Source organism: Bos indicus x Bos taurus, chromosome 13, assembly GCF_003369695.1.
Source record: "Bos indicus x Bos taurus breed Angus x Brahman F1 hybrid chromosome 13, Bos_hybrid_MaternalHap_v2.0, whole genome shotgun sequence".
NCBI classification, from domain to species: domain Eukaryota; kingdom Metazoa; phylum Chordata; class Mammalia; order Artiodactyla; family Bovidae; genus Bos; species Bos indicus x Bos taurus.
This window is the reverse complement of record NC_040088.1, coordinates 20,337,756-20,363,616: the sequence shown is the minus strand read 5'-3', so window position 1 is coordinate 20,363,616 and position 25,861 is coordinate 20,337,756. Positions and strand designations below refer to the sequence as shown.

The 25,861-nt window shown below is 57.4% G+C and overlaps 2 protein-coding genes across 2 annotated transcripts; one reads left to right on the top strand and one right to left on the bottom strand.

Annotated features, from left to right (window-relative positions):
- Nucleotides 1-6,357: 6,357 nt before the first annotated feature.
- NECAB3 (N-terminal EF-hand calcium binding protein 3) lies at nt 6,358-25,037 on the bottom strand. The gene is made up of 13 exons (XM_027558785.1): nt 24,836-25,037; nt 22,856-22,880; nt 21,246-21,354; nt 20,265-20,290; nt 19,994-20,091; nt 9,467-9,603; nt 9,061-9,179; nt 8,860-8,939; nt 8,703-8,756; nt 8,070-8,182; nt 7,822-7,899; nt 7,247-7,338; nt 6,358-7,168 (listed from the first exon to the last, which is right to left on the bottom strand). The coding sequence occupies exons 1-13, from the start codon at nt 24,950-24,952 to the stop codon at nt 7,140-7,142; spliced, it is 1,077 nt and encodes a 358-aa protein (XP_027414586.1). The 5' UTR covers nt 24,953-25,037; the 3' UTR covers nt 6,358-7,139.
- Nucleotides 16,772-19,959, top strand: ACTL10 (actin like 10). Its single transcript, XM_027558784.1, has one exon. The coding sequence runs from the start codon at nt 17,628-17,630 to the stop codon at nt 18,777-18,779; it is 1,152 nt and encodes a 383-aa protein (XP_027414585.1). The 5' UTR covers nt 16,772-17,627; the 3' UTR covers nt 18,780-19,959.
- Nucleotides 25,038-25,861: the final 824 nt, after the last annotated feature.

Genomic DNA, 25,861 nt, shown 5'->3' with positions numbered 1-25,861 from the left:
TAAGTCGCTTCAGTCGTGTCCGACTCTTGTGTGACCCCATAGAGGGCAGCCCACCAGGCTCCCCCGTCCCTGGGATTCTCCAGGCAAGAACACTGGAGTGGGTTGCCATTTCCTTCTCCAATGCATGAAAGGGAAAAGTGAACGTGAAGTTGCTCAGTCATATCCGACCCTCAGCGACCCCATGGACTGCAGCCCACCAGGCCCCTCCGTCCATGGGATTTTCTAGGCAAGAGTACTGGAGTGGGGTGCCGTTGCCTTAGATGAAGCTACTCTTACTGAATTAAAACCTGTCCTAGGGACTTCCCTAGTGGTCGAGTGCCTAGGAATCTACCTGCCAACTCAGGGGACATGGGTTCCATCCCTGGTTCGGGAAGATTCCTCACGCTTAGGTGCAGCTAGGCATGTGAACCACAACTACTGAGCTGCAACCCCTGAAGCCTGCACACCACCCTCTGCAACAAGAGAAGCCACCGCAGTGAGAAGCCTGCACACCGCTAGAGAGTAGCCCCTGCTCGCTGCAACTAGAGAAAGCCCATGCACAGCAATGAAGACCCAACGTCAGTTCAGTTCAGTCGCTCAGTCGTGTCCGACTCTTTGCAACCCCATGAATCACAGCACGCCAGGCCTCCCTGTCCATCACCAACTCCCGGAGTTCACCCAGACTCAGGTCCATTGAGTCAGTGATGCCATCCAGCCATCTCATCCTCTGTCATCTCCTTCTCCTCCTGCCCCCAATCCCTCCCAGCATCAGAGTCTTTTCCAATGAGTCAACTCTTCACATGAGGTGGCCAAAGTACTGGAGTTTCAGCTTTAGCATTACTCCTTCCAAAGAACACCCAGGACTGATCTCCTTCAGAATGGACTGGTTGGATCTCCTTGCAGTCCAGGGGACTCTCAAGAGTCTTCTCCAACACCACAGTTCAAAGGAAAGCATCAATTCTTGGGCGCTCAGCTTTCTTCACAGTCCAACTTCCACATCCATACATGACTACTGGAAAAACCATAGACCCAACATAGCCTAAATTTAAAAAAAGAAGGAAAGGTCCTGAAGAGCTTTCTAAGTAAAGGCCAAGTATTGAAACTGGAAGTTAAGACTGATCCGTCAGTCGTGGGTGGAATGATTGGAGAGAAATATGTCTGCAAAAGTCAACATTCAGAAGTTGAGCAAAGCAATGCAGATTTTCTGTCAGTGGAAATTCTTTTTTTTTTTTTTAATTCTTAATCTTGGAGAAACAATAAAGTGCTTCCTGAACAGAAAAAAAAATTTTTTTATTTAGACCCCTGGGATCTGGGACTTCAGATACTGTTATTATCAGATACAGAATATAAAATAACTATGGAACCTTAAGATCGTGCTGGGAAAAAAATAGCAGAAAGTAAGAGACTGACTAGGTAGATTTGAAGATCAGTTCAGTTCAGTTCAGTCGCTCAGTCGTGTCTGACTCTTTGCAACCCCATGAATCACAGCACACCAGGCCTCCCTGTCCATCACCAATTCCCGGAGTTCACTCAGACTCACGTCCATCAAGTCAGTAGTCTTCTCCAACACCACAGTTCAAAAGCATCAATTCTCCGGCGCTCAACCTTCTTCACAGTCCAACTCTCACATCCATACATGACCACAGGAAAAACCATAGCCTTGACTAGACAGACCTTTGTTGGCAAAGTAATGTCTCTGCTTTTCAATATGCTATCTAGGTTGGTCATAACTTTTCTTCTAAGGAGTAAGTGTCTTTTAATTTCATGGCTTTGAAGATAGGGGAATACAATCATTGAAATAAATACTCTGTGCACTATTGAACAGCAGATTAAATGAATCAAAATGAGTGAAGCATTGCTGTACGTGTCCTTGACAGAGAGAGACAAGGAGATGGAAAAAAGAGTTGTTCCCCTTTTGGAAGGTAGGTTTCAAGGAAACAGCCCTTCCAAATTTTACCAAGAATGCAGCCAAGAACCCTACTGCCTCAGTATAAAGGGAAATAACTGGCCTGAGATGATCCAGTCTCAGAATGAGCAGACATGCATTGATCTAAACCATCCTGTTCGTCTGTGCTTGTTCCTGATGCTGGAATTTCATGGTACTGAGTTGGATGTATCCCCTCCTCCACATCCTCCCTCCCAAGACCGTTGGGGAACCAGCAACAAACCACCCCCACCTTCTCCGGAGCAGCTTCATTGCCTGGTGCCAGGCGCCCCCTTGTGGCTAGAGTCAGATCTGCTACCTCCCTCCACAAGCCGGCCTCCTTTCCAGGGAGCGGATCCCTGCACCCTTCCCCTTCCCCGTTCGCACAAGCCTTTTCTGAGGCTGCCTATCTGCCCCATGAATTCAGCTGACTTTCTCTGGGCACCGCCTAGAGAGTTCCAGAAATGATCAGGACTCGGCACCCCCACCTTCCAAGGGCTGAACTCTGAAAAACCCACATCAGATGCCCCCTCCACCTCGCGCGATATGCTTCCATGGATCTTGCCGTCTCCTCTGCTGTCCTGCAGCCCCAGGGCTTGGCCTCGCTTCCTCCTCAAAGCTGCCACTGTCCTCCAGCCCCAGCCTGATTTCCGTTACCAGAGAAAGTGGGAGATTTCACTCAGCTCAGCGATGTTCACGTTTGACAGCAAGCAGCTCTCCGTGCCAGGGAGCAGACCCAGCTGTGTGACTCACAGCAGGCACTTGCTTGCTCAGCTTCTGGTTCTTCCCGTGTAAATCGGGGAAGCTAATGGTGCCTTCGCCACCAGGCTGTTGTGAGGTGAAATGTGATCAAATGGGAGTCACCCCCAGCTCTCGAAGTTCGTCAGTAAAGAATCTGCAATGCAGGAGACCTGGGTTCTGTTCCTGGGTTGGGAAGATCCCTTGGAGAAGGAAATGGCAACCCACTCCAGCATGCTTGCCTGGAGAATTCCATGGACAGAGGAGTCCACCAGGCTACAGTCCATGGAGTCACAAGTTAGACACAACTTAGTGACTACACCACCACTACCCAGCACAAGGCCCACCACCCAGGAAGCCCCTGTGAATGCTGGCTGCCATCACAACCTGCTCTCTCTGCCAATATGTGACATCCTTGAGGATTCACCTTTGTCCCAGTATCCCTCTTGAAGGCTGATGTCTTCCTCAAGACATCCTTTCAGTGATAGCATTTTTTGGCCACGCCTCGAGGCATGCAAAGAAATCTTAGTTCCTCGACCAGGGATGGAACCCATGCCCCCTGCAGTGGAAGTACAGGGTCCTAACCACTGGGCAGCCAGGGAATTCCTTCTTGAAGGCCTTTTGTTGTGAGCCATCCGAGTCTTTGTTAAGGGGACTTGGTGTGCATGTTTCTCTCTGAAAGCTGGAGGGGATTGGAAGCCACCCAGACTGCTGCTGTCTCGCCAGCACCTGGCCTGGCCCCGAGCCAGGCCCCAGGTTTTGGTGTGTGAAGGTGAGTCACCACAGGTGGGAGGAAGGTGAGGAGGCAGGTGCAGGGAGTGGGTGAAAGGGTGGGTGTGGCAGCTGGCAGGAGGAGCTGGGATCTCCCAGCTTCACTGCTCTGCCCGCTCTTGCCCCGGGTGCTGTCACCAGCCTCGGACATTTCACCATCCCCAAAGCAGGGGCCGAGTGGTTGTTGAAATGAGCTGAAGAGCCAACGAGAGTGGGGCACTGAGGGCCAGGAGTGGGAAAGCAGGTCAGACCTGATGGCTTTGACCTGCTGCTCCAAGGCTAAGGAGGCAGTGGACGGGTAGGGGAGTGGGAGGGAGCAAAGGCCTTGAGGGGAGTGGCCGAGGTTGCAGACAGCCCAGCTCAGCTGGAGTGTTTTAGGGAGAGGAGGCTGCACGTAACGGGAGTGGGTGTTGATTGCTAAGAGCCTTGAATGCCAAGTCGAGACATCAGACTTGATCTGATGCTAAAAGCACTGAAAGGTCTTAGCCAGAAGGGTGTGGTCACCACGGCAATGTCTGAAAACACTTCCCCCCACCCGTCTGTTCCTTTCTGGGGAAGGAACTGCAGAAGGGAAACCCGGAGAAAAACCTGCCACAGTCATCCCAACCAGAGATGAAGGTGGTCAAGACCTGGGGGCCTAGAGGGAGGGCAGGATGGAAATGAATGTGGCCTTTTGAGAGTTCAGTAGACACACGAGAAGGCCTGGGGCCCTCCGTGCCCCCACAGCCCCCGCTCAGAACTTCATTCTCCCTGTAGCTGGAATTCCCAACTCCTCCTGTCCAGCTCCACCCTGCCCACAGCACTCCCCTGTCTGGTGACGCCCAGCTCCCCATTCCCTGAGACTGATCATTCGGAGTCCCCCCAGCCTGGTCTCCCTGCCCACCTCCCATCCCTGCTAACCTGGTCTCCCTGCCTGCCCCCCATCCCTGCTAACCTGGTCTCCCTGCCCCCCCCACCATCCCTCCTAACCTTGTCTCCCTGCCCCCTCCCATCTCTGCTAACCTGGTCTCCCTGCCCCCCTCCCATCCCTGCTAACCTGGTCTCCCTGCCCCCCTCCCATCCCTGCTAACCTGGTCTCCCTGCCCCCCTCCCATCCCTGCTAACCTGGTCTCCCTGCCCCCCTCCCATCCCTGCTAACCTGGTCTCCCTGCCCCCCTCCATTCCTGCTAACCTGGTCTCCCTGACCCCCTCCATCCCTGCTAACCTGGTCTCCCTGCCCCCCTCCATCCCTGCTAACCTGGTCTCCCTGCCCCCCTCCATCCCTGCTAACCTGTTCTCCCTGCCCCCCCCATCCCTGCTAACCTGGTCTCCCTGCCTGCCCCCCATCCCTGCTAACCTGGTCTCCCTGCCCCCCTCCTATCCCTTGCACTCCACTGTTCCTCCTCCTGCTCCCTTTGTCTGGAACATTCTCCCTGCCTGTCTACCCCTCACCTCTGTCTGGAGACCCATACTCATCTTTCACCGCTCTAACCCAACATCACCATTTCCAAGTGGCCTTAGACCCTGCAGGACTGACCCTCCCCTCCCCCGCCAGGACCCTCCCCGCTCCAAACGTTCAGCCAGGGAGGAAGGATGCAACCCATCTTTTTCTTGTTTTTAAATAAAAAAGGTGTTAACTTCCGAACTCCATCACAGGGTGAAACAGGCACCCGCTTGAGATGTCAGCCTGAGCTGAAGAATTTCAGCATTCTGGTTCAAAGGCAATGGGAAGTTTTTTAGTGTTGAGGGTTTGCTGTTGGTGCCATTTTCGTGGAGGAAACAGAAGGAATCAGAACTGGGCAGACAGCCAGATTACTTCCTCCTAGATGGGCTTCTCTAACAAGATAGACCCTGACTCTCCTCCAGCCACCCAGACCTGAGTGACTCAGGTGCTGGCAGCACTTTCTAGGAACTGCCAGGAGTCCAGGAAGTGTGGGAGCCTGCTGGCCAGGGGCCCCCAGAGACCCCTGTGCTGGTTCCTGGCCTGGGCAGCTAGGCCAGTGGGAGCAGCTGTCTGTCCCTGCAAGTCTGAACTCCTACAGGGATCCCTGGAGAGAAACCTCCCACCCTAGGGCATCTATCCTGAGCTGGCACCGTCCAAACCGCCTTCCTGGCCGTGCCTCAGTGCCCAGCCACGACTGGCACCAGCAGGGCAGCTAGGTGCCTTGGTGAAATGGCACTCAGCCCACTGGCCAGCCACCCCTTAAAGCCTACCACAGCTTCCGCAAGATGCAGTGCTTTTGAGGCCCGGCTGCCTCCCTGCCTTGGCCTTGACCTCAGCCCACCTCTGGGTTCCCTTCCGTTCAATGAGGCAAGCTCTCCCCAGTCTCTGAACCTCAACTTGTACATTTCTTCTGCCTAAATGCTCCTGACCCCACACCCTCCAGACCAGGTCAAGAGGCCAACCTGTGCTCTTGTGCGGCCATGTGCCTCCCCGCTAGAGCCCACGACCTGGATAGCCCTCTCCCACCCCTCTTCATGTCAGTCACCTCCCTCCATGCCCCAAGTCCCTTCCCTCAGGACGGCTGGAAGGAGGTCCACGTCGCTGGAGGACTGACTCATCCAGTATTCTCCCGGAACTGCCCTCTGGCGCTGTCAGGCAGCAGGGCTGGTGACAAGTCCAGCCGGGAAGGGTGGGGGTGGGGGGGGTTCTGTCTGGGGACAGGCCTTCTCACAGGGACCAGCCGTGCTCTTTGGGCCTTGAGAGGGCTCTGTGGTCTGTCCCCACCTTCATACCACACCTTGCTGGTAAAGGAAGGGGGTGAAGCTAGAACCCCCAGGATTTTAGGGGGGTTATGGCAGAGCCCATGTCCACTCTCCTTTCCCAGGAAAGATTTCAGAGCTAGGCTTTGTGGAGTGAGAAGGTCCTGAATTGAGGGAACCCGGACTGGCCATGATTAAGCTCCCACTATCCACGGGCACGGGGACCAGGCCGCCTTGCTGAGAGAGAGAGAATGGAAGCAATGCCAGAGGTGACCACTGCCTTTATTGCCTCTGGGCTGGGGTTCAGAGGTATCTGGGGGCAGCAGGTGACTCTGGGCCCAAATTATTGCTACCTAGCAAGGTCACCCTGGGGCTTCCCATAGTGCCCTGAGTAAGGGTGGGAATAAGCATGCAAATAATATGCAAATAACATGCAAACCAATCCAGGATCCTCTGGAGGGCTCTGGTGCAGCCACGGGTGCTGAAAGCGTCAGGAGCTTGCCGGCCCGGGAAGGGGGTGGGGACCCCCAGGTCCTTTGCCCACACAGCAGACTGATCCACAGCCCAGTCTTGGGGATCGAGGTCGGGGGCGGGGTGGAGGACAGTTCCTGAGCATCAGCCCTGGCTCTGCTGCTGGCTGGGGAAGAGCAGAAGCCTAGTCCCAAAACAGCAAGAAGAAAGCAGGCACCCACTAGGTAGCCAGACAGCCCCAGGCCAGCTCAGAGAGGGAAGGGACCTGCCCTGGTCACACAGCAAGGCAGGGGCATAGGGGACCAGAATCCAGGCCTCCTGAGGCCAGAGTATCTCAGAGGCCGAAGCTATAAGCAATAAAACACACTGTTAAAGAAAGAGGAAGCAAGCAGCCCAGTCTCTGATCCCTGGGCTGTGAGACTCTCCACCAGCTGGCTCTGGGAGGCTCTGAGAGCCAGGCCCCAATTATGGAGGTGGCAGCATCCTGGTCTTGAGCTGAGTGGAGCTGACCAGTCCAGAAGCTCCAGGAGGAGGCAGGCAGGGCTCTGGGGTCCTTGGCTTGTGCAGATCAGGCTCAGTTGTTATTCATAATCCACCAGGAGGCTGCGGGTCAGAGGTTGGGAGTCAGAGGCCATCAGGTGCCCACTGCCCTTCCTCAGAGGGTTGGTGGCCACTGCCCACCTGGGAAGAACACAGTGGTGAGGGTGTCTGGAGCCCGCAGATGGTCAATGAGGATGCGCTGGAAGGCCTTACTGCAAGCGGACTGCTGGTGCCTGGGGAGGGCCGCAGAGGGGACCAAGGCCGGAGCTGGTCCCAGTGACCGGGACCACGTGGTTAGAAGCGCCCCACTCCCGCCCGGCCCTGCTGCCTGGTTTCAGATCTCGGTCCATCCTCGTAGTGGCTCTGAGCCTCAGTTTTCTCCTCCGTGAAATGGGGTGCAGTGTCCACTCATACCATGAGGATTACATGCAGTCACACACAAGGCACGTGGCGTGGGGTGTGGCGTGGTGGGAGCTGTGTGTATGCACCGAGCACCTACCTGGCACCGGGTACTGTGTTCAGTTCTTTACATGCCAGCTCGTAAGGGTGACAAGAGGATGGACTTAGCATCGCTCCCATTTTCAAAAGGAGGCCACTGGGGCTCAGAGGGCTTAGGTAGCTCTCCTGACGTCACAGAGCCAGTGACTAGGAGAGGACTTGAACCCAGGCGTGGTTCACTCGAGGTCCCACAATAAACGTCAGACCACCGCTCCTACCTTCTCCAGGAAGCCTCGTCCTGCCAGAACTCGTACAGGGTGAAGGAAGCCTTGTCCAGCATCTTCTGGGCAGACACACTGCAGGGCCAAAGAGACGGCCAGGCCAGGCCAGGCCTGGGCTGCCACCACCCCTACCCGCCTCACCAGGGGTGTCTAATGAGAGCCCTGGCCCAGGACACCCAGCCCAGCATTCCTCCCTGCCCGTCCACCCCCCACCTTGGCTGGCCACCACCCAGCTGAGGACTCACTGCAGGCAGTGGCTCTGGGACCCCGTGAAGTCCACGTAGCAGCACAGGGCATGGTGGAAGTCCTGCAGGGCTTCCTCTGCCACCTGCACCTGCCTCTGGGCCACGAGGATGTGCTGGCAAGAAAAGCAGCCTGGTCAGCTGGGGTGGGGCAGGGCAGTGGGTGAGGGCCTGCTGTGGCCTTCAGGAGGGCCCTGCCCTTCTTGGCTTGCACCAGACCCAGCCAGCCCTGAGGTCGGGCTCCTGCCCCCACGCAACCCCCAGCATTCCTGGCTCCATCCTCCTCCTGTTGCCAAGGTTACTGCCTCGCTCCAGCCACTGGCCGGCTCTCCTGCAGCACCGCACCGCTTCCAACTGCCCCCTTCAGTTTCTGTCCACACTGCTCCACACACCCAGCTTTCAGAACTGTAGGCAAGGGATGCTGATGCCCATGGAGGGACAGAGTGCTGCAGAGTCACGAAGCAACAACCAGAACCCCACACCTGCCCGCCAGGCCTGGGGAACAAAGGCTGGGCCAAGCCTGGAGAAGGGGCTGTATGTACAAGACAGAGGCCAGGGGTGGGTAGCCCCATGAACCTCCTTGCTTCACGGCCTCCTCCCAGCCCCACACCAGCTGCCTGCCCCTCCCAGACTCACCGAGCTGGGCCCCTTGGTCAGCTCCTCTTCATGCAGGGGTTCCAGCCGGGGGGCCTGTGAGGGATGCAGAGCGTGGGCCGGGTCCCCTGTGTGAGCCTGCCTTGTGTGGGTTCCAGACAGTTCCCCCACCACAGGGTGGTAGCCGCACAGCGCTCACCTTGCACTCCAGCTGGTCGATGAGCTCCTGGAGGCGGTTGATCTGGAGCCGCCATTGCATCTCAGCCTCGGAGCTCTGCCCTGGGGGTCGGGCACGAGCCCCTCAGGCTGGGGGCTTCTCGGGATGGATTGAGGGCGAGTGGAGGAGCAAACGCTGGGGCCCCGGGGGATACCGTGCCCTCCCACCCCGCCGCAGACACACCTGTGTTGGAGGAGCCAGGAGACCAGGTGGACGACCGACTGACACTCCGCAGGGCCCTGCGCCCTGCCCGCCGGCTGCCTCGGGGCCGGCTTGGCACCTCCACTCTCTCTTCATCTGATCTGAGGGGAGTGGAGGGTCAATCCACTGCTCCCAGACCCATGGGACCAAGCACTGGGGCCCCAGAACAGGCCTGGCCCCAAGCTTCAGGACACTGAGGTCCAGCTGCAAAGCCAGCCACGCCTTCTCGCCCTCTCCTGACCTCCTTCCCTAAGAACAAGAACTTGGGCTCCGGGATGCCAGAACTGTGGAATGTGATGGGAGCTGAGGGACCCGATACATGGAGATAACGGACATTCATGAACTGGACCCGCAGGTCCAGGTGCAGGCGGCCGAGCGCCTCACGTACCGCGGGCCCTGGGCCTGGGCCTCCAAAGTGTCTGACGCCCCCTCCAGCGAGCTCTGCAGGGCCTGGAGCTGGCTCACCGTCTCCCGCAGTAGGAAGCGTGTCACAAACTGGTCTACCTTGGAGGCCCGCTCATACTCCTGGGGAAGAGGGCGGCATAGTTGGCATTTCCTGGCTCCAAGCATGTATTTCTGAATGGGGAGCTGACCTCTGCGCCCCACCCCCTACCCATCAGAGCACCAGTAGCAACGTAAAGAGCAGAGGCCTGCAGACTTGGCATTAACAGGGCCCGGAGACTCCGGGGGGCAAGCAAACCCCAGACCCCGTCCTTGTCTGGGCCCGGCCTCTCACTAGGAGGGATGAGGCCAATGCCCAGAGAAGCGTGTCCCATTCTCTGGGCCTCAAGGCCCCATCCCTGTTGGGGCCACCACTTTCAGCCAGTAAGGCCCCAGGCATAGCTAGACGGGGTGTGGGTAGGGGCTGGGCCAAGGCAATTTTGACACATGAGGCAAAACGGTGTGATATGGCCCCAGACTCACCAGCTGGCCCCAAGCTCACAACCTTGGCATTCATCCATTCATTCAATCACTCACCCACGCACCCCACATTTACTGAGCACTTCTTACAAGAAGCTGTAGATACAAGACAGCGGGTCACATACCCCAGCGCTGATCCCTGTCTACACTGCCATTTCCCCTAGCCTTTGCCCAGGCAGGCAGAGACAAGGAGGCCGAGCATTGCCAGGCCCTGTGCTGCCCACTCGGAATGCCCAGACTCCCCAGCTACCTTCATCTCCTCGTGCCTTCCTCGCCTATAAAACAGGGGTGGTAACAGCCGTCTCACTGAGCTGCTGAGAGGCTCCAATGAGTTATTTCCTACATAGGGCTCAGCCTGCTATCTGGTACATAAGTTCTTAATAAAGAACTGCTGTCACGGGACTTCCTGGTGGTCCAGTGATTAAGAAGCCCTGGTCAGTCGGGGAACTAAGACCCCACATGCCACACTGCCATTGTTTTTAGTCAAACGTAATACTAACAAGAAACCTGCCCACTTGTACATCTAACAGTCATAGATTTCCTGAGGGTCTCCTCACCAACACCTCCCTCAGCCCCATATACACACTCGGTCCAGGGTGGGAGTCCCAGGGAGCTGAGGTGACCCCTCCCCAAGGGGCCTCAGAGGCAGCTTTGTCTCCCGCCTGTGACCTGCCTCAGTTCAGCCGTCAGACGGGCAGACAGAGTGGCGGCAGGGACCTCTCATTCTCACACGGGTCAGTGGTTTCTCCGAGCGACTGGACTTCCTGGCCATTTTTTGAGCTTCCTGAAATCCGTCCGATAAATTCCCTTTCTAGTGCTTACGGTGACTGATCAGTCTCTGTTGCTTACAAAGACCCTGGCTGACACTAGCACCATTGCGTGCCAGGCCCTGTTTCCAAGCAGCTTCATTTAATCCTCATAGTAATTTACAGGAACCATCACTGACCCCATTTTGCAGATGAGAAGACTGAGGCCTACAGAAGTCGATTACCTTGGCCACGGTCACACGAGTGTCAGAGTACAACTCAGGTCACAGAAATTCCTCTCTCCTCACCACGAAGCCTTTTCATACTGTTCACAGGGTTCTCAAAGGGAGAATACAAGAGCAGGTTGGCCTTCTCTTCTCCAGTGGACCATGTTTTGTCACAGTGTTATTGAGTTACGCAAGTCCCTTTGCCACGGCAAGGCTGTGATCCATGTGATCATTTTAGTTAGCTTTCTGTGATTGTGGTTTTCGTCCTGGAGGATGTGGGACTGTAGCTCTTGCTTATTCTGTCTGCCAGACATCCTGGAGTGTGAAGTCAAGTGGGCCTTAGGAAGCATTAGTACAAACAAAGCTTGTGGAGGTGATGGAATTCCAGCTGAGCTATTTCAAATCCTAAAAGATGATACTGTTAAAGAGCTGCTGCACTCAACATGCCAGCAAATTTGTAAAACTCGGCAGTGGCCACAGGACTAGAAAAAGTCCAGTTTTCATTCCAATCCCAAAGAAAAGCAATGCCAAAGAATGTTAAAACTACCATACAATCGCACTCATTTCACATGCTAGCAAGGTAATGCTCAAAATCCTTCAAGCTAGGCTTCAACAGTAGATGAGTCAAGAACTTCCAGATGCTGAATTTAGAAAAGGCAGAGGAATAAGAGATCTAATTGCCAACATCCATTGGGTCATAGAAAAACCAAGAGAATTCCAGAAAATTTTCTGCCTCATTGACTACACTGAAGCCTTTGACTGTATGGGTCACAACAAACTGGAAAATTCTTAAAGAGATGGGAATCCAGACCACCTGACCTGTCTCTTGAGAAACCTGTATGAAGGTCAAGAAGCAACAGTTAGAACCAGACATGGAACAACAGACTGGTTCAAAACTGGAAAAGGAGAATGACAAGGCTGTATATTATCATCCTGGTTATTTAACTTATACACAGAATACATCACGTGAAATGCTGGACTGGATGACTCACAAGCTGGAACCAAGATTGCCGGGAGAAATATCAATAACCTCAGATTATACCAATCTAATGGCAGAAAGTGAAGAAGAACTAAAGAGCCTCTTGATGAGGGTGAAAGAGGAGTCTGAAAAAGCTGGCTTAAAACATTCAAAAAACTAAGATCGTGGCATCCAATCCCATCACTTTGTGGCACAGATGGGGAAACAGTGACATTTTATTTTCTTGGGTTCCAAAATCACTGTGGACAGTGACTGCAGCCATGAAATTAAAAGATGCTTGCCCCTTGGAAGAAAAGCTATGACCAACATAGAGAGCACATTAAAAATGAGAGACTTCACTTTACTGACAAAGGTCTGTATGTCAAAGCTATGTTTTTTTTCCAATAGTCATGTATAGATATATAAGAGTTGGACCATAAAGAAGGCTAAGCACCAAAGAACTGATGCTTAGAATTGTGGTGCTGGAGAAGACTCTTGAGAGTCCCTTGGACAACAAGATCAAACCAGTCCATCCTAAAGGAAATCAACCCTTAATATTCATTGGAACAACAGATGCTGAAGCTCCGATACTTTGGTCACCTGATGGGAAGAACTTACTCATTGGAAAAGACCCTGATGCTGGGAAAGATTGAAGGCAGGAGGAGAAGGGGGAGACAGAGGATGAGATGGTTGGATGGCATCACTGACTCGATGGACATGAGTTTGAGCAAGCTCTGGGAGATAGTGATGGACAAGGAAGCCTGGCATGCTGCAGTCCATGGGGTTGCAAAGAGTCGGACATGACTAGTGACTGAACACCACCATCACTAAGCACCTTACCAGCCATCACCTCACTAATCTTTAGCCCAGTTTTACACTGAGAAACCAAGGCCGGAAGTCACAGACAGAGTAAATGGAGTCAAGATTCATCTGTGGGTTCTGGCAGGAGCAGCTCGGAGCCTGGAGCTGATGAGGTCAACCCATGAGGTCACAATGTGGTCCCTGGGACAGAGCCAGGGCAGGGGGCCCCCAGCCAGAGGGCAGGGCAGAGGCAGCACGTGCTGGGGTCCCCAGTGGTGACCAGCCCTGCCATGGGAAACAACAGTTCCCACAAGAGAACCAAAGTGCCCAAGCAGGCCCGCAAGGAGAAGCCACCTGACATGGACAAGGCCCGGCGCAAACGGCAGTTCTTCAACCACCTCAAGTGGAAGAAGCCCAGTGTGAGTCCAGGGAACAAGGGGCAGGGGGGTTTGGCGGACCTGGACAGGTAGGTGGGCAGGAGCAGATGCTGGGGGTCTAGCCACGTAGGGAATTGAAGGGGTTGCATGTGTGTGCTAAGTGGCTTCAGTTGTCTGACTGGTTGCAACCCCACGGACTGTAGCCCACTAGGCTCTTCTGACCATGGGATTTCTTCCCAACCCAGGAATGGAACCCACATCTCTTCTGTCTCCTGCGTTGGCAGGCGGGTTATTTACCACTAGCGCCACCTGGGAGGCCCCTATGGAAGGCATTAGAGAACCCCTGTTGAGGCCGAGGTCTCAGGAACCCACGTGGGTGTGGATGGGGTCCTAATAACCCAGAAGGGAGAACAGGTATCCCAGAAACCAGGAAGTGGATGAGACTTGGGAGCCTAGGAGGGTGTGCAGGAGACGGTTCTCCCAACCCGGGACAGATGGGGGGAAGTCCCAGCATGGTGAATCAGCCCTAGCGGCTGCCACTGGGGCTATGGGCACAGGGAGTTCCCTTATCCCCCGCTTTCCATTCCCCAGCTTCAAAACGTGTTACTTTCCCCTCTCTTCAACTAGGCATGAGGCCCTGGGGTGGGTGAAGGGTCCCAGCATCAAGGCTGGAAGGGCAGACAAGGGAATCTCATAAACTTGATCGGAGTCAGATCTCAGGAAGCCAGCCTGGGGGTGGGTGAGGGTTTCCAGGGCGGGAGGCAGGGGTCTTGGGAGATGGAGAAGGGTGCCTGCCTCCCCCACCTCCCCCTACCCAGGCTGGGAGGACAGCGGGTACCCAGGAAACGAGAGAAGGCGGGCTTCTGGGAGACAGGACCCGGGTGGGTGAGGGTCCTCGGGAGACAGGCGGGCGGAGCTCGTTCCCCTCACGCCCCTGCCCTACCCCCAGACCAAGATCGTGCTGCTCTTCCCCCTGGACAAGCGGCAGCAACTAGCCGAGGCGACGGCGGGGCCCGGAGCGCGGCCCGAGCGGGCGAGCGAGGCTGCAGCGGACACCCCCACGGGGCCCCCGGCGACGGCACCCATGTTGCGAGGAGCTGGCGACGGCGCTGAGCGGCGCGAGAGCGCGCGCGCGCGCGAGATGAAGAAGATCCTCGTCCTGCTGCTGCTGCTGGACGCGCGGCTGCAGGAGGAGGGACGCCGCGCGGCGGGCGGCCCCGGGGGCGGGGCCAAGGCGGCGCAGGGCTGGCAGCGGCTCTACACGCGCCTGCTGACCGAGAGCGAGACCGACTGCGAGGCCGAGGCCGCCGAGGAGCAGCCGCGCAAGCGGCGCCGCTGTCCCCGCCCGCGGCCCTGAGTGCCTGGCCCGGACCCCCGTACCCTGGTCCGGCCCAATAAAGAGCGCATAGCAACGCTGGCGTCTGTAACCCAGTCTGAGGCGTCGGGGCGTCGAGACAGGGTCGGGGAAACTGAGGCCCAGAGCAAGACAGGGAAGAAAGGCGAATGGGGGGCGTTGGGGGGGTGGGGCGGGGCGCAGAGCCATGGCCGTGGCCTGGGGCCAAGGCTGGTTTTGCTTTCTTCTTTCTTCTGACCCAAGTGTCAGAGCCCCTGTGCCGCCCTGGAGAGGGAGCACCCTACCACAGTGGAGCGAGGGTTCCCCTCTCCCTGCGACTCCTGGCCGGGGTCAGATCCCGCCACCAGGCCTGCAGATCCGACGGAAGAGAGCTTGGGCAAAGTTAGGCCTGGCCACGCTAGGAGGAGGAGGGGCCTGCTTCCAGCAGAGGCCAGGCAAGTCCAAGAGTCTCCAGCACTCAAATCTTTCCTAACTGAGGGAAAGTCCCAGGCAAAAAGCCACCACCGTGGGGAAGAACTGAGAAGGTCCAGAGTCAGCACAGTTTGAGCCTTAGACTCACATCCTGCCTGTGTGAGCACCCAGGAGGAGAGACGGGTCCCTGGTCCTCTGACCCCTCAATCCTACCCCACTGTGCTTGATGAACCCCAAGGCACCTCAATCACCAATCTCCCCACCTACCCCACCCCATCCTCTTCCCCACACTGCAGCCAAAGAGGCTTCTTCCAAACCACTTATCTATAGGGCAATTCACACTTCTGCTCATAAGCTCACACTGGCTCTCCACTGCCCACAGAGAAACACCCAAACTTATTATTAGAATGTACAGGCCCAGATCCCCATCCCCAGTCTTCCCCTCTGGGGCTTCTTAATGACTTCCACTCTCACTCCTGCTCTGGCCATACTGCCACTTGTGGTCTTTGATTCAAGGTTCACCTCCCTAGTTCATCCACAAGAGGCCCGGCACGCTTTCTGTGGGCAGGACCCAGCTGCTTCTCACACTCCTGGGTCCCAAACCCAGCACCAGACCCTAGTCATCCTTGTCCCGTCCAGCCATGCCAAACCTGCAGCCTGCTTTCCGCTGGCGATCAATCTCAAAATGCCCCTTTGGGGAGGGGGGCGCGATGCAGAGGGGTGAAGGTCCCAGCTCACTAAAACCACAGGTACAACTTCTCCTGAAGGTACACTTTTGTCAGTGTCAACACCACATCGCCTGCATCAGGCTGGAGGTCGCACTACCCATCACATCTCCCCCGCTGCTCTGTGAGAACTGACCCTTTCCTACCATCCACATGGTTGCAATCAAGGTAACCACCTTCTTCAATGTGGCCACATCTCCTGGCATAAGCAACAGGCCCAAGCCCAGTCCTATCAGTTCCTTCCCTGGGTCTGTAATTCAGGAACTGTTGTTCAGTCGCTCAGTCATGTCCAACTCTTTGCAACCCCATGGGCTGCAGCATGCCAGGTTTACCTGTCCTTCACTGTCTCCTGGAGTTTGCTCAAACTCATGTCCATTAAGCCAAGGATGCCATCCAACCATCTCTCACCCTCTGTTGTCCCCTTCTCCTCCTCAGGAAATGTAGGAGACAATTTTTTCTACAGGAACATGCACAGGCTGAAGCCAGTCTTGAGAAGAATATAAACACAATGCAGAGCCCAATGCACCTCTGAGTCCCCCACAGCCTGGCAGCCAGACCCTGCTTCCAGTCTTTCCCTAAAACCTGCTTTCAGTCTTGCCCTTAGTAGATATAAAACATACAAGGCTCTTGTGATAAAATCCGTATTTTAACTTAAGCTCACCTGAATAGGTCTTCAACTTGCAACCATAATGGTCCTAAAGAGAAAAAAGAGACTCTGCAGAGACATGACATGGCCTGTTTCCTGTGTTGGGGGATGACCGCCTTTTAGAGGAAGTAACTGAGCCCAGGGTGAGATTCGGACTCAGTACACAGTGAAGGCAGCCTCAGAATTGAGTCACAAACTCAGACCCATGTTTGTAAGCCCCGAAGGTAGGATCCCTTTGTGGGCTACCTGGGCCCTTGAAAGCTAAGCTCACAGAGATCTTCAGAGTGGCTGGAGATCCATGATTAAGAGCTTGCTCTTGGAGAGAGGCTGCACGTTTGTCCAGAGGTCATCAAAGTGGTTTGGGGAAGCAATTAAATTGGTTGTGCTGGCCCCAGGTGGCTCAGTGGTAAAGTATCCACCTGAGAACGCTGGAAACTCAAGAGATGCAGGTTCAATCCCTGGGTTGGGAAGATCCCCTGGAGTAGGAAATGGCAACCCACTCCAGTATTCTTCCATGGAAAATTCCACGGACACAAGGGCTTGGCAGGCTACAATCCATGAGGTCGCAAAGAGCCGGACACGACTGAGCATAAACACTGAGCACAGCTGGGTGGCTGAGGCCATATCCCTTAATGTCAAAATCATTACCATTGGCCCTGTCCCAGGAGACAGGCTGGGTCTGGGCGTTTTCATCTGGGTAGAGGGTATGGAAGCACAGCAGATGCTGAGAACTGAGGTCACAATGAATCCAATCCAAGTTCTTTTCCTTGCTTCTTTGACCACCCCCTCCCACCTCCACTAGGAACCACAGTACTTCAGTCATGCCCAGTTGAGAAGTGCCAGGAGACTGCTGGAGGCGCAAGGGTCGGGCTGGACTCCTGGGTTCCCAAGGGGAAAAGATGTCTGGATAATATTGCCACAAAGGCCTTTTATTCCCAGAGCTGCTCCTGGAGGCTTCTCAAATCTCTTCAAGGATTTGGCCCACCCCTCTCATCATCCGTCTAAGCAAGGGCTTAGGGGGCGGAGCCGCACCCTGAGGCGGGTCCTCAGAGAAAGGGTGGGGCCTTGAGCCGGAAGAGGGGGAAGACGGCCTGAGGCCGCTAGGGCCCAGCGAGGGCGGAATCTGACTCTTGAACCAGAGGCCGGCCCTCAGGCCCAGGGGCGGAGCCAAGTCAAGGGCTGAAGAGACCTCAGGCCAGAAGAGTGGGACCTCGGGACCAGAGGAACTGAGCCCAGAAAGGCGGGGGACGTGGGCCCAGGAGGTAGAGCTGCGAGCTGAAAGGCGGGCCTCCATCGAGGCCAGCTGAGACTCGGTTCTCAGGCCGAGGGCGGGTCCGAGCCTTCGGGGCCGAAGTTTTGACTTCACGGCTTGCCGGCCGGAAGATGGCTTCGCTGTCCAATAGTCGCCGAGTCCGCCGGCTGTCCTCGCTGGGCCACGTCGCGGTGGTCGTGGACCAGGGTTCCGGCTTCACCAAGGCGGGTTTCGCGGGAGAGGAGCAGCCACGCCTGGTACTCAAGAGCTCCAGCCTGGTGCCCAGCTGGGACCGGCCCGTGCTGCCCGGGGCGCCGGGCTGCGAGCTGGCGGGCGGCGTGGCGCGGGCACACCCCATCAAGCACGGCGTGGTGGTGGACTGGGAGGCGTTGGAGGGGTTGTGGGAGCGCCTGCTGGTGGGCGGCCTGCGGGTGTGCCCGGAGGAGTGGCCGGTGCTCGTGAGCGACTCCCCATCGGCGCCGCCCGTGGGCCGCGAGAGGGTGGCCGAGCTGCTGTTCGAGGCCCTGGCAGTGCCCGCGTGCCACCTGGCCAGCACCGCCTTGTTGGCGCTCTGCTCCGTCGGCGCGTTCAGCGGGCTGGCCTTGGAGGCGGGCGCGGGCGTGTGCCATGCCACGCCCGTCTATGCAGGCCACTCGTGGCACAAGGCCACCTTCCGGCTGGATGTGGCTGGCAGCACCCTGTCGCGCTACCTGCGGGACCTGCTGGTGGCAGCAGGGCCTGATCACCGACTGCAGGCCCTGCCCCACAAGATCATCACACAGCTCAAGAAGCGCTGCTGCTACGTGTCGCTAGACTTTGAGGGTGACCTCTGTAATCCTGCCCGCCACCACCCAGTCAGTTTCTCCTTAGGCAGTGGGTGCTCTGTCTGCCTTGGCCGCGAGCGCTTCTGCTGCCCAGAACCCCTCTTCCAGCCGGGTCTGCTAGGCCAGGCTGAGCCGGGACTGCCCATCCTGGCCTTCCGAGCACTGCAGAGGGTGCCCGCGACACTACAGACACGGCTGGCCAACACCATGGTGCTGGCCGGTGGCTCCACGCTTTTCCCTGGCTTCCCTGAGCGCCTGGAGCTGGAGCTGGAGGCCCAATGCCAGCGGCACGGCTGTGGGACACTGCAGCCGCACCTGGTGGCCAAGCCTGGGCGCGGGACAGCGGTATGGACGGGCGGCTCCATGGTAGCCTCACTGCGCACCTTCCAGTGCCGCTGGATGACCCGGGCCATGTACCAGGAATGTGGATCCAGGCTGGTGCACGAAGTGTTCCACTGAGTCCTGCTGGACTGGAAGGGGTGGTGCCATAAAAGGGGGCGTTGCAGAGGCAGACGCTGGGCAGGCTGAGCACAGCTGTCCGAGGCATCGAGTGGCAGATAAAAACCTCAGTGATTACAGCTGGCAGAGTCGTGTGGTGATGGGTCACCTTCTACCCCTTTCTGTGCCAGGAAGGGGTGGTCAGGAACCCTGGGGCTCTTACTTTGAGCTGCAGTGTGAATTCCCACTAACCACTGCCAGTTCAGAGAATGCCAGTAGAGCTGCCCACCCCCAGGCCCTGTTTCCATGGCAACAAGGAAGGTGCTGCCCCTACTGGTGTCCAGGCCACAGATATGGAAGTCATCATAGCATACCAACCCCCCATCATGTAGCATTCGGATCCCTATCCTGTGCCAGGCCCCAAAGGTGACCCTTAGAAAACCTACTCGACCCTATGTGAAAGCAACCAGAAGGGGAAGCCCTGTCCTCAGCTGATCATTAACTCACAAAGAGCCTCAGTTTCTCCTTCTGTAGAAATGAGGTCAGACACAATCCCAAGCCTGCTCACGGCTCCCTCCTCACCCCCTCACTCAGAGCTACGGGACAAAGAGAGGTGGAGACACCTCTTACAAGGAACACAGAAAGGGAAGGGTAGCTTTCGGTGTTTTTAAAAATACCATCCAAGGGCCTGGAGCCCTGGCTGTGAGCACTGTTTATTCTGTGCACGTGTCCATACTGTACACAAACATGGTGCACACATGCCCGTCTGCTCACGCATGCCCTCAGGCTGTCCCCCACCCCCTGCCACCAAGCTCTACACACCGGCATGGGCCTGGGGATGTGTGTGAGCATGCCCTACCCCCAGCCCATCCCTGTTGGGAGCTGGGCTTGACACCCCACAACAATCAGGTCTGGTCAGTAATAAAAGCAGCAGCAGCTCCACATATGAAGTGACTATTGTGAGCCAGACAGAGAGAGAGCAAGACAGACACAACTCTCTGCCTTCATTCTACTTTAATTGTCACAACGAATGTCTGGACGTGGGTTCTATTAATATGCCCAGTTTACAGATGAGGAAACTGAGACCCAGAGAGGTAAAGATGCACAGCCAGAAAGTGGAAGCCAGGCCTCCAGCCCCACAGCCCTGAGTCCAATGATGGAGGCTCCCACAGCACAGCAGACACCCCCAGCCCTCATCCTGCCGCCCCCCCGCAATCATCAGCCCCTCCACTCACCAGCTTGGTGGTGTCCATGGCAGTGAGCACAGCACAGTTGAGCGACTCCAGCGCCGCCAGCACAGGCCGGTAGACGCCCAGGTGTTCAGAGAAGTAGTCTGAGGGCAGAGGAGATACTCAAAGCTTCCTGGGGTACATCCCCCCATTTACAACCTAGAATTCCCCAGCAGCCAACCAGGCCTTATGCTCTGAGCCCAGCCCAGTCTGCTCCATCAGAACACCAGCAACACCCACCTGCCCAGGAGACAAACACCCCCATGGGCCTACTCACCGCACAGTTTCTCCGTCTCCAAATTGCTGCAGGGAAAAGAAAAGGCGTCCTTCAGACCCTGCTGGTAAACTAGGACTGACTTTGAAGCCAGCGGTCCTTTCCTCTCCCTCCCCAGCTCAGCCTGACACGGAGGCGACTTCTGACTCCACCCCACGTTATGCTGCTCAGTGGACAGAGACAGGGTACTACCAGCCTATCAAACAGTGTCTAAGGAGGAAAATTCAGTCCCACTCTCAACCTCCAAGCGGATTTCAGGCTGGGGGAGACAGATGTAGACACAGGCCAAAGAGGAGTGGTTAGATCTGGGAAGGAGAAGTCAGGTCTGTGGAAGCACAGAAAAGGCATGGAGCATCTGTAGGTCAGGGAGGGCTTCCTGGAAGAGAGGCTCCCTGAGCTAGGCTTTGAAGGACAAGGAATTTGACTGGCGTATCTGGTGGTGGTAAGGTAGCAGCAGTGCAGACAAAGGTCTGGCCCAAGCCTCAGAAAATGGGAGTGCATGGGAGCCTAGAATTTCTTTTAAGGAGAGGGGAGTAGGGGGAAGGGAGAGGGAGGGATAGCTGCACACACGTGTGCACCCACGTGAGGAAGCAGGAGAAGGCAAGCAAATTTGCACGAAGGCCTGGACATGTGGGAGCACCTGCATCCATGGGTGGGAGCAGGCAGGGCCCAGCTGTCCCCAGGCATCCGCTGGTCGCTCAGCAGGAAGCGGGAGTATTGGGGGGGGTGCCTGTGGGCTGAACCATAGGTGGTGATTCAGGCCTGGCTATTTTGGGGTCCCAGCTGGAAGCAGTGTGATGGGCAGGACTGGAGCCAAGGAAGGGGTAGGTAGGCGGGTAAAGCTGGCACTTAGCCCTGGCACTCCTTTCCCCGTGCTCCCCCAATCCTCCATAAGGAACCCAAGCAAGAAGGGGACACAGTGGGGCAGGGACAGCCTGGGCTCACATCTACACGCGGCATGTGCACCCCAACCCCCATACTCACTCAGCAGGATGCCCATCAACACCACTGAACAGCTCTCGCAGCTCCCCGGGACTGAGAACCCCATCGGCAAAGTAATTCTGGAATTCTTCAAATGAGAGCTTCCCGTCATCTGAGGGGTGGGGGTGGGCACAGGGAGCAGAGTCAGTATCTCTGTGCCCTGGCTGCACCCCTGCCACCCAGTGGAGGCCCCCTGAAGGCTTCGCAGTATCTCATAACCACCCAGCCAAGTGAAATGGGATTCTGGGCTGGAAAGAAGGCCTGGCCGTTGGGGACCAAAGGGTTGGGGCCCCCAGAGGTGCCCACTTCAAGCAACAGGGCCCACTCTGCAGGCACCCAAGGGACAAGGCAGTGCATATGTGGCACTCGGCAGGGACTCAATGTTTGCCAAATGGAGAAATAAATGAACAACAGCCTGGGGCACAGTCAGATCATGGCAGGGCCTAGATGTCACTTGGAGGAACCAGGACTGGGTCTTTGCCCGCATGGCTCCTGGGTGGAGGGGACCTCCGTGCTCTGGACCCAGGCCCTTCACAGAGAAGCCGCAGGGAGTCAGATGAGATCTTCCTAAGAGCAGAGCCCCAGTAAGAAGCAGCAGATTGGCTCGGGAGGGAAAGACCTCCCCATCACAGAGGCTGCCTCCCCATCACCGAGGCTGAGAGCATAAGAGCACTGGCCAGAGGCACCGGGGATTTGGCCTGTGAGGTCTCTAAGCAGATGGAGTGGGAAAGTGGAGCCTGAGCCTCCCCCCCCCAGACGGAATGCTGTGAGCCAAATGAGACCACGTGCCCTGCTCAACCAGCTGAAACAAATTTGAGGAGATCCATGGAGAAGAAGCAAGAGTTGGGGACCCAGTCCTCTCTCAAGGAGGCCAGGTGAAGGTGAGGTCAAAGCTGACAGGTGGTCTCAGCTCAGACCCTCCACTGGCCCATCAGGGCACCGTGGGCTGCTCTGAGTCATCTGTGGGCAGCAACCTGTCTGCAAGGTCCCCTGATGGCTCATGCTTTAGCTTTCCAGATTTTGCCAGGCCAGCATCTGAGACTGCCCAGGACTCAGGGCATCGGGGGAGCTGACTCCCTGGACCTAGCTCTGTCCCGCCCACGCCCTCCCTGCAACCAGGTGGTTGGTAATATGGAAAGTTACTGAGCTCTCTAAGAATCTACGATAAAATCCCCCACGGCCCTGGCTCCGTGACCACACCCTTCCAAGCCCCTCACAGAGGAAGCCTGGAACCAGGCATCGCATAGACCCGGGTTCAAGGCCCAGCACCTCCAGCAGCCTGCTGTACCTCTCTGGGCCTCGGCTCCTTTGTCTGTGAAATGGGGTGAAGACTTTGGCAGTGGTGAGGAAAACAGGAGGTCACGCAGGCCAGGACACTGCGTGAAAGTCAGCCCCCACTTCCAGCCTCTGGCTAAACCACATTTCCTCCACTCTCCCTCCTGCCAAACTGGATTCAAACAAAAATTTCCTCTGAGAAGGACACCTGGGTTGATTCTTCTGATTCGGGTCCTCTCAAGATTTCTCTCCATTCTCAACTGTGCCCCAAACCCTCCCCGGAGCCTCTCTGATGCCCCTCAACCCCCAGCATGGGACTCAGGGGAAGCCACACTCACCATTCTTGTCTGCTCGGCGGAAAACCTAGAGGACAAAAGGGCAGAGCTGGGAGCTGGGAGCCCAGAACCGCCCCCCAGCTCCACAGAGCCGCAGCTGGCCAGCCTGCCCCCTGCATCTCCCTTCCTCCTGCCCAGCTTGGTCCCAGCCCCCTGCCCAGCTCAGCCCTACAGGGCCTTTTCCAACAAGGGGAAGAGCACACAGCAGGCCCCGCGGCTTGCTCCCTTCTCCCGCCGGGCCTGGCCTTGTGGGGGGTGCTCCAAGCTGGCTCTCCGCACCTTCACCTCCCACACCCCCGAGTCGATCCTGAGTTCTTTCTGATACATCAGCCCTTGGAACGGTCCCAGCTTGAGGCAGGTGGGGAGACGGGCCAAGATGCGGCCGGAAGATCCCGGGCACCCATCCCAGACCTGAACCCCAACTCTGCATGGTTCGTCCCAGACTCTGCCCACTCCAGGCTGGTGGTGGCTAGCCCTTCCTTTGTGGGTGCCTGTTTACTCAGTAACATATCGGGGAACAGCCCAGGGTTAACCCTTCCAGGGCTGGGTCTTCCTATGAGGCCGACTCAGTACAAGGGTCTTGGGCAGGCCCACGTGCATGTGTGTGTTGTACATGCGAGGGGAGTAAGAGGCACAGAAAGCAAGGGCGGACAGATGGTATTTATGGAGAAACAGACAGGAAAGACAACAGAGGTAGCAAAGTGGAGTCCAGACATGGTCCCCGTCTCCCCTAGGGACCAGAGACTCCCTGGTCACCCAACACAACCCAGCAAAGGGCACCAGCAGGTCTGGCAAGGAGGGGCAGGCCAAAGCCTGGACAGAGAGCCCTGGTCTGCTCCAGATTCAGAGTGCTCCTCCCCTCGGGCTGCTTTCTCGGGGATGAATGTACTCCCTGGCCTGAAGCCTGACTCACAGAAGGCTGCCACCAGCTCACTCGGGATCACAGAGCCACCCAGGGTGGACTGGCCGGGACAGACATACTGGGGGTGGGGGTGGGGGCTGAGAGAGAGGGAGGGGTTCTAAGTGAACACTGAGGACATCAAGGGCCACACCCTAGTGCACCCCTGCCTCCATGTGTGAGCTGGAACACATCCCTAACCCTCCAGGCCTTGGTTTTTCCATCTGGGAAATGGAAGGGTCAGGTCCCTTCCAGCTGAGAGGGCTCTGGCCAAGGTGCTGAGTCACTAGGGACAGTGGGGAGGGGGCAGGAGAACAGCCTTTCCCACCGGAAAGGGACCTCTGGGAGTGGGGACGCAAGAGGAACAGGACAGGCTGTGCACAGGGGTGAAAGGTGGGGAAGGGGTGCAGGTGAGTGACCCAGGCCAGGCCAGGGAGCTCCAGGTAGGTGCTCATAGGGGCTGCAGGGCCACCTGCCAGGCAAGGGGAGGGTGTACAGACCACAAAGGGTGAGTGTGGGCAGCGCCAACCAACTCTGGGATCCCATAGCCCTTGGGTGGGATCTGAGGGGGTCCGGGTCAGCACTAGGTCAGGAGTCAGGGGTGGGGGGCTGCTTCCTCTCCCAGGCCCCCTTGCCTGGTCAGTCCAGCCTGGGGCTGCCAGAGACGGGCAACGTGGCCACTCCCGTGACCAAGAGTTGACAGCCCCCACCCGGCCAGACACATACATGGGGTGGTTTGGGGTCGGGGGGGCCGCGGGGGCAGTGGCACTGAACCAGAGGCAAGGAGATATAAGCAGAGAAAAGAGTGAGAGCCAGAAGACAGGACACAAAGGCAGCGAGATAAAGATAAGGGAGACACACGGAAACAGAGAGCAAGAGAGAAATCGTGAGAGACCCAGAGGCCGAGGCAGAGACCCCAACAAACCTGGAGGGAGACACATGGACATGGGGACGGGGAAAATCAGAATGAGCGAGGGCAAGGAGAGACAGTGAGAGGCTGTCCACAGAGACCGGGAGCGACCCCGCGGGAGAATGACCACCCCCAGGGCCACAGCGCCGGCACCCCCGGCCGGCTCCCCACTCACGTCCTGGAAAAGCGCGTGTCCGGCGGGCCCGGCGGCTGGCGCGGGCGCGGGGGGTCGCGGGGGCTCGGGCGCGGGCGGCCGGATCAGGCACACGGTGAGCAGCCCCGCGCACGCCATGGTGCCGCCACCCGCTTGGCTCCGGCTCGGCTGCGGCTCCGAGCTCTGGACGCCGCCGCCACCGCCGCCGCCGCGGACTTGGGGGGACGCGCAGGGGGGGCGCCCGCCCATCGGCGCCGGCGCGGAGGCTGAGGGCCCCGCCCCCCGCAGCTCCGCCCCCGCCGGGCGGGCCGCCGACGGCCCCCTCCCCGCCCAGCTCCGGCCAGCGCTAGAGCTCGGCCCTCCGCCCGCCCGCCTCCAAGGCCTCAGCTTCCCCGTCTGGAAAAGGGGAGCAAACTCCAGCCTTTAGGGCGGCAAAAGCCGCGCGATGCAGAACCCCAACACAATGCACCTCTGCGACTCCCCATTCTCCGGGGGTGGCAGCCACTGGGGAGAAGTCACCCAAGGGGTCACTCCCTCCTGGGGACGGGCTGAGCGAATGATGGTCGGTGTGGAATATTACACAGCTACGAACAGGACGGGAAGGGGCTGCGCGTGCCCGCTGAGGGCGGGTCCCCACATCTTTACGGGGTCCAGTGAACTGCGGAAGCACCGGTGCGCCACCTGGTGGGCAAAACCCGCAAGCACCTTCCCCTGTGAGTGTATCTTCTGCAAAATGGGAGTAAGGGAAGACATTGTTGTGGGCACTGACAGTGAGGGCTTAAAAAAGGGGTTGGCTCAGAGAAAGCCCACCTAAGAGCATGCTAAATAGATCCGTGTGGACAGTCTGCCAGTCACCCCCCACTCTCAAGCTCAACTTAGACTTCCCTCCCCCACCATGGGGCCCCCTCTTCAATCTACCATCCCCCGCTGCAGCCAGAGGAAGCTTTTAAAATATAAAAAGGGAGCATCACTCCTCTCACACTCACCAGTTCTTTCCCCCTGAATAAAACCCAAGACTGACTGTCTCTCCACTCTGGCCCTCACCTC

Coding starts and splice junctions, on each gene's coding strand:
- NECAB3 (XM_027558785.1), bottom strand. CDS start 24,952: ATGGCGTGCGCGGGGCTGCTCACCGTGTGCCTGATCCGGCCGCCCGCG. Junction 22,881..24,835: donor GACACGCGCTTTTCCAGGAC/GTGAGTGGGGAG, acceptor TTTGTCCTCTAG/GTTTTCCGCCGAGCAGACAA. Junction 9,180..9,466: donor GCCCAGGCCCAGGGCCCGCG/GTACGTGAGGCG, acceptor CACTCCCCTCAG/ATCAGATGAAGAGAGAGTGG.
- ACTL10 (XM_027558784.1), top strand. CDS start 17,628: ATGGCTTCGCTGTCCAATAGTCGCCGAGTCCGCCGGCTGTCCTCGCTG.